The 8400-nt window shown below is 28.1% G+C and overlaps 1 protein-coding gene across 1 annotated transcript; it reads right to left on the bottom strand.

Annotated features, from left to right (window-relative positions):
- Positions 1–4302: 4302 nt before the first annotated feature.
- On the bottom strand, positions 4303–5431 carry LOC101211995 (transcription repressor OFP15). The gene has a single exon (XM_011659419.2). The coding sequence runs from the start codon at positions 5262–5264 to the stop codon at positions 4380–4382; it is 885 nt and encodes a 294-aa protein (XP_011657721.2). The 5' UTR covers positions 5265–5431; the 3' UTR covers positions 4303–4379.
- Positions 5432–8400: the final 2969 nt, after the last annotated feature.

The following is an 8400-nucleotide window of genomic DNA, read 5'->3' as shown; positions in this document are numbered from 1 at the left end:
CCTTTGTCTCTAAATTTTATCATTTCAACTAAGCTTTTTTTTGTATATTTCTTTTCTCCTTCCGTTGTAGAACGGTATAACTCATTGAATCGACCGTTTGTTGAATGAGTATTACTTTTGTATGATCATGGTTGATATTTTTACACCCAAAACTTGAGCAACATGTTGTACATGATGTCAAGCATAATATTCTTGTGATAGGAAAACTATGGCATATACTACTTTTTTATCTATTGATATGTGTTGTTGGTTTTCTTTCGATGATATTTTTCCTCTTCCTTTTGAAGATCTTCTCAAGACTTACTCATATATGAGATTTTTTTCCCCACTTGATATGTGCATTGAGATGAGAGTTTTGAACTTAAGATTGTCTATATGTCAACCTTCGTGCATGGAGATTAAAAATTAATTTGTATTTCTCTGTTGAGGGAGTGTTTCATCCATCTATTATACTTAGTTGAATTATCGTGAGTGTGTAGAAATCTCTTAAGGAGTAATTGAGCACTTGAGGTATATATTTTTTACCTTGTTTTTCGAGGGTGAGGAGAGCTTAAAATTAGGAAGCCTACATTGAAAGTAACATGAGTTACTAAAAAAAGAGTATATCATAAGTACTTCTCCCATCTTAAGTGTTCAACTCTTTGTGAAATTTCTTTTCACCGAGTACGTAACCCGAGGATGTAATAGATTATCAGCATTACACTAATTAGGGTTACCAATCTGAGTACTTTCCTATTTTTGTCGTATCTGAGCATACCTTCTTATCATCCACATTGTTACAACTTATGTTTGTGTCCTATATTAAATTCATCTAATTCCGAAATTATAAAATAACAAATTAAATCACTCATACACGAAAGTAGTAAAAACCACTCAAGGTAGGGAATGTGATCAAGATCGAAAACCAAACTTTGGCCATCTCTGAAGCTTTGTGAGCAAGGGCGTGAGCCAAATGATTATGGCACGATGGGTATGATCAGTACTGAAAAAACCACTCTAAAGTATTGGCCTTATATAGATTTAACTTCATCAACAAAGAAAGCCATCTAGGCTATAAGTTTTAGGTCTATGATCAAAATTGCTGTTAATTAAAACAAAATATTTACCACTACCTAGGGAAAAGTTTGATATATGAACCCTCAAGTTTTTTTTTTTAATAATAAGCCCTTAATGAGAATGCAAAGAAATGATTTTGATCCCCCCCTAAAAAAATTAGCTTTTAAAAGGGATCAATTAATGAGTTATACTTTAAGAAAGAAAAGAAAAGGTGGATTTAAGTATGAATAATGTGTGCAAACTTAAAAGGAAATGCAGGGTTTTTAAGGAACATAGAAAATGGGGTTCTTGTGGATGAGCCAAAAAGATGGTGTCATTGAAAGAATATACAAATAAACATTTAGCTTTTGGTGGTTTTAAGTACTTGTAAAGCCTATATACTCATAGACCTAATTTTTGTTTTCTTTAATACTCAGTGTTTGGAATATGCCACTTTTTTATTACTCACTTTTCTATTTAATTCTTCAGACATCCCTTTTCAAGTGGGTTTATTCATGTTTTCTAACCAAATTAATTAACTTCCACCCTCCAATTTCTGATTATATATATATATATATATGTATATATAAATTCTTTCCCTAGTGGAAAATAATATTACAGAAATGAAAAAAAAATTAATAAATTTGTACAAACTTTAATAGAGATCAATGTTAATTCGAGGATATTGATTTAATACGACTCTACAAAGTTATTTTCTTTCTCGTTTTATGTTTTTTAATATACTGGACTTATTTCTTTTAGTTTAATTTCAACTTTTCTATTTTGTAAGTTTTGGAAATGTAATGAGATGTGTATTTTGAAAGCAATATAACAAAATAAATAAACTGATGTGTAGAAACATTAATTGTAAGCTCACAAATGAAAAATTGGATGAAACAGAGAGGCTTTTCCAAGTTTCAAATAAACTCACAAAGCATATAAACATTAATAATCCTGGCATGCTAAAATATTTCCCTTTGAAGAGAAACTTGAAAAGAATTTAGCTAAAGAAAACTTCAAAATAAAAACTCATGAATTTTGTTTATGATCATAGACTATATATTATAGGGCCTATACGATCTTTATCCTAATCATTAATTCTCATAGTGATAGGTTCATTTTTGTTTAAAAAAGCCCAATTCTCTACTTGAAGCCCAATATATTAAAAACTCTTAAAGAAAAAAATGAATTTAATAAATAAAATAGGAAACAAGTCCAAACAAATATTAAATTTATGCCTAAGTTCAAATTTGTGAATCTCGTGGTCATTACCACAAATGGAAATTAGATCAGACTAGGATGACATACAAAATATACATGAGCTATAAGATTTTTTTCATATAACAAAGTTTATAAGTGATAGATTATATCGTTGGTGTTGGTCTATCACTAGTACATTGTACAAGTAATGATCAAAGTTTATTGTTGATAGATTTTGCTATATTTACAAAAAAAAATTGTTACATGCTTAGTTATTCTCTACCATAATGTATCGAGAAGGTTAGAACCAGATCTTGATGGTCGATCTATCCAATTTGAATGTGTTTTTTAAAAACGAATAAAAAATGTGATATAAAAAGTTACATTTAGAATAAAACAAAAATAATAAAAAAATAATGAGAGGTGAGTTATTAGGAAATTGAAGTTAGGCATTAAATGTTTCCTCGTTTGGTTTTCACCCAAAGACAAATTATATATATATATATATAAAATTCACTTTTATGCACTTCTCTCTCCTCTTTCTCACTCATACAAAATTTACATTTTCTTTTTCAAATTCTATAACGCGTAAATAATTTATCAATTTTTCTATTTTTACAAAAACTTCTTTAACAGACATATCAACATTTTGTCAAGACTGTACAAAAGAAATTAAACATTGACCTACTGCTCCCAAAACATAAACTTGAGAAAAACAGGAATAAAATTACAAAAGAGATATTGCAAATATGGTAACAAATTTAAAAAACAAAAATGATTTTTTTAGATATATATATATATATAAAAGAAGAAGAATAATGGAAATAATTTGGATGAATTATTTTTTATTTGTATAGTTTTTATGGAAATACGATAAATATAAACTGCTCAAATTGCTGCAGTGTAAGGCTAAAGAAAATAGAATATATAATAATAATAATAATAACTTACAAAACTAAATTAAGCGTAGGGTTCGACAATGCCAAATTTCTGCGCTGGGCTCTCCACTGTTTCTGTCTTTTGATAATGACTTCACCATTTTCTTTTTTCAAATTCCATCCCCTCCCATTCCTTCTTCCATTACCTTAATTACATCCTTCCCTTTCCTCGATCTCTCCCATCTACTTCGCTCCATGTGTTAAAACTGAGGTTAGCTTAATTGGTACCTAATATTTTCAACTCTACGATTTGGAGTTTCGATCTTGTTCTAATTAATTCAATGAGTAATTGGTGTACATTTTCATTTTTCAAGTCAGAACGTTGAAAATTAAATGGATCGTTTTTGGGTTTTCTTCCTTTTTCAAGAGTGTGAGATTTGCTTTTGTTTTGTTTTATGATTTGCATAACAAACAAAGACACCATTATCTTAGTTGTATTAAAGCCTATATATATCAAAGACACATAGGCCTTCGTAGTTCATGTGATTTTTGTCCTTTCATTTCTAGAAAATTTAGAAAAGAAAGAAAAATATGTTTGAAAACGATTTTGAAATAATTAAAATTGATTTTGCTTGTATTTTTATAATCACACCAAACCAACGTGGTCAATTATTAATGAATTATGTTTTTTTTATATAATATTAAATTTAAATTTAAATAAATAAATTGATTCTAATTCATGTGTTAATAAAATTCTTTTACACAATCAACGTATAACATATAACAGACATGAGGTTTTGGTCACCAAAACAACTTCTAACTTAAACAATTATATTTCCTAACGAATTTACATTTTTATATGTGATATTGATATATAAATAGATAGAAATTCTATAGAAAGGACAATACCCTTAGATTCATACTATAGAGATGGACAATCTCGTAGTTTATTATGCGAGATAGCTGGAAAGTTTACACATATATATACACAAATACGTACACATACATGATTCAAAACCTACACCCTTTTCAGAAAAATAAGCATAACTTAACCAATAAAGAAAGTTAGACATTATTTTACCTTGGAATCAAAGAATATACACAGAAATAAAAATAAATTAACGAATTCATAAGAAGATATATATAGTCAATTCTCAATTTATATATATTTGAAAAGAAGAAAAGAAAAGAAAAAAAAAAACAAATACTAAATCGCATCCAAAAATGGATTATCAATATTATCATTGATGTAGTTAATTAAACTAATTAAAAACCTTCTTCAATATCCTCTTCCTCATCGTCTTCAAACAAAGAAGAAAGACAAGGAGGAGCCACACGAATGGAGGAAGAAGAACAACTACACTCTAACTCCACAATTTCCTCCGCTGTTTCTACGGAGTTGGACGATATTATAGAATTAGGAGCTCGAAAAGAAGAACAAGAAGAACACGAAGAAGAATTTGGAAATGTAGAAGTAGAAGAACACAAAAGAGAGGAAGTAGTTGTAGTAGAAGAAGAAGAAGAAGAAGAAGAAGAAGAAGAAGGAGAAGAAGAAGAATTATTAGAGAAATTAGAAGAAGCTGAAAAGGCAAGATCAACCAATAAATCCACAAAAGCACCAATGATAAACTCATGATTTGCCTTCCCATTAGCTTTTAAATACCAACTCAAAAGTCTTTCCATCCCTTTCCAATTCTTCAATTCATGAGCTTCCACCATCTCTTCCATTGACTTCTTGAAATCCAAATATGGATCTTTAGATTCCATTGCCATTGCCACACTCTCCTTGAATGGAACTTGGTAGTTTCCCCCCACCACTGTCGCCACCGCCACCGTGGTCGTCATTATGGAATTTGTCTCATCAAGCTCCAAAAATAGCCTCTTCCCTTGCCTTACCCTTAACCCTCTCACTAAGGCCTCAATTTGGTCTTCATCATTTGACATGTCGTCTCCTTCAGTTTCTTCTTCGTCGTCTTCGTCGTAGTCGTAGTCGTAGTAATCCTGATCTTCTTCGTCGTCGTAGGCAGAATTGATGGTTCGAAAGATGTTGTTAGGGTGACGAAAAGAGAGGGTTCTTGATTGAGTGCAAGATCTCCATAGCCATGGGGATTTGTTAAGAAAATTTGGAAGTTTTTTCAATTTGTTGGCCATTTACAAAGGAGGAAGAAAATTATAAAGATGGGATGTTTTTCTTTTTCTTTTTATTTTTGGGGATCAAATAATAATAAGGGGAAAAGATGAATTCTTTGTTTGGCATTAATGGAGGGAGTCAGAAAGGGTTGTGGAGAGGAGACATCTTACATACAGACTGGTCAGAGACTAAGGGAAAAACAAAATTCATAAAAATAATAATTCTTTTCTTATTATTATTATTATTTTCTTTTTGGTTTATTACTAAACTACATCTCTTTTATAATCTTATTTTACATTACAATTCAAATTAATGTTTGTATTTTCTATTGAAATGCCCAATAAAAAAAATTAGACACATCAAAAGTTTATGGAGCACAACTTATAAGTCTATAAATTTTGCTTCCATTTATGATTTATTAAAAACAAATAAAAATGTTGTCTACCTTATACAAATTTTTTTAGAATTTTCTTTCCTTCAAAAAATGAAGGGAACTAGTTTTGAATTTTTTTTTCCCTTATCATTACGGTTAGTAGCAATTTTAGATATAATAATTAAATGTATAGCAATATTTTGTAAAAAAATTGTAAATATATAAAAGTTTATCATTGATTGACTTCTATCGACGATATAAACTTATAATCTATTAACGATAGACCAATATTTGCAACATAATCTATTAATAAAATACTTTAATAGATTTCACTATATTTGAAATTTTTTAAAAAATATAATATTGCTCTATATGCTACCATAAGGTATTGTAAAGAAAAAAATTGATATAATAAAATCCAACCAAATATCAAATGATTAACAAGGGTTTAACTAATTAACTGATTTTTGAAATATTATATTAATTGCTACTGTGACCTTTTGATTAGGGATCATTGTGAATTTATATGTATATACACACACTTCATTACAACAAATACTCATTCAACTCTAGAACAAATTAAATCTATCGCAATATTAAAATTTCAATGACGAAAAAGTTTGTGACATATAATTTTGTATTCTCACAAATTTATATGAAGATGATTCAATCTTCTTTAGTGAAAATGAAATCTCCCATCGCTTATAGTCTTTTTAACGTGGAAGGATTGCTTTGAAAAAAGAAAAAAAAGAAGCTTTAGTAGGTGTTAGTTAAGGTTTTCTACTTGTTAATATAATAGCAAGTGTAACTCGATTATGTCATGAGTTAGCTTCCCGTGACAACGTACGAAACTTAGTTCAAAGATCCCCCTACCATGGATGGCTACTATTTTAGGTTATAAATGGATTTTTTTAGTGTATATTTCAATTAATTATTTATCTCATTTTAATTGTATTTTCCATAATATTGTAACTAATCTGTATATATTAAATATTAATTAAAGTAGTAGTAATTATGGATTGATTTAAAACTACTTGGTTGATGATGAATTATACGTATTACCTAACTTACCAAACATCAACTTAATTTCTTGTTTAATTTTCATTATTGAAAAATAAAATGATTAGCTGATGAAAAAAGAAAATTAGTTGAACGAAATTTATTAAGCTGATTTGACATACATTTTTAATCATTCATTAGGGATAATAATGAAGTTTGGATATTGTAATAAAATAGGCAAAATCATTGGCACAAGGATTTTACAACTTTTCTCACACCAAAATTTGAGGCTCAAATTTATACAAAAAATTTTGACCATTTTTTGTTTGTGTTCAGTCAAATTGATTTTAAATTAATCTAGTTAAACCATTTATTTAGTTAGAAAGAGATCCACAAATTTTGAAAAGAAAAAAAAAATATGATAAAGATGGGTGTTAGTTTTCCTTAAACCGTTTTAATCGGTTTATAAATTCCAAAAACCACTCATTAAAAATTATTTGCTTAAACAGTGTGTCGATTTCGGTTTGATTCAATTTGATCATTTCAGTTTAAATCGTTTTTTAGGTATCTTTTGAGTCTTTGACTTCTAATTAAGTTTTTTTATAAAAAATATTAAAATGAAAAAGAAAATTAGAAGAGGGTACGAGTTTTAATTTTTTTAAAAAGTGTATTTATTTGTTAAAATATATTAATAATAACTATAGATGTATAGTCGGTCGAAATTAAACAGGTTGGTTCAAAATACAATTCGGGTTAGTTCATTTTAAATTGGCTTTTTGAAAACCGACCCGACCATTTTTTTTCTTTTCAAAAAACTAGTCACCAACCTTCTATTCAACCAATTTCGATCGTTCAACTCTGTCTTTCAGTCATCCACATGCTTACCCCTAATTCATTATGCATAAAAACTGTCAATATAGATGTTGAGAAAGGTCAAACTTAATTTATTCGAAAATATTTCATAGCACATCAAATGTGTAGAGTTACAAAGTTTACGCACTTCTCTGACTTCTAGGATCAAAATCGTAAATAATATAAATATAAACAAAAATGAAGAAATTTCCTACTAACATATTCAAGGCTTTAATTCTAACAAATTCCAAACTCACACTCTATTATTTAGGTAACCATTTCAATTTTAAGTTTTTGTTTTAAAATTTTTGTTTATCAAAAACAAAAAAACATATATATTTGGTGGTTGATTTTGTTTTCTGTTTTCGAAAAAGCAAAATTAGTTACCAAAGGATTTCCTATTACAACTGTTTTTTTTAGCCATAGTTGTCATCAATTATATGAAAGTTATAATTGTTCTAAACTAAGTGATATGGCAGTTTATATCACTAAGATCCTTAGCTTCATTAGCAATATAAAGTGAATTCTAGTAAGGATTTAAAACGTTCTTTTTAAAAAGAAAAGAAACTTGAGTGCAACAAGAGATTCTCAGATAGCATGCCCGATAGTAAACGTGTCCTATGACTATAATATTAAAATTGATTTTTTTTCTTTTAGTGGACAAGATAAAAGGAACATGAGACTATATATGAATATATACCTAATCTTTGCCCTTATTTTAATTCAAAAGGTAGAAGAAGTACAGCAAATTTTATTTAATGCTTTATATATATATATATAGTTCAACTATATGTGTTTCTATATATATAACACAATATTTTAAATTAACAAAAAAAAAATGATGTATTATCAATCCTCTCTTCATTATATTGTCAAAAAAAAAAAAATTGTTTATATGCTCAATCAATAAACTTAATTAAATCAAAGGATAT

Source organism: Cucumis sativus, chromosome 6, assembly GCF_000004075.3.
Source record: "Cucumis sativus cultivar 9930 chromosome 6, Cucumber_9930_V3, whole genome shotgun sequence".
NCBI classification, from domain to species: Eukaryota; Viridiplantae; Streptophyta; class Magnoliopsida; order Cucurbitales; family Cucurbitaceae; genus Cucumis; species Cucumis sativus.
The sequence above is the reverse complement of the archived record's forward strand: the minus strand, read 5'-3'. Positions and strand labels throughout refer to the sequence as shown.

Bases quoted from the DNA above. Each gene is read 5' to 3' on its own strand.
- LOC101211995 (XM_011659419.2), bottom strand. From the start codon at position 5,264: ATGGCCAACAAATTGAAAAAACTTCCAAATTTTCTTAACAAATCCCCA.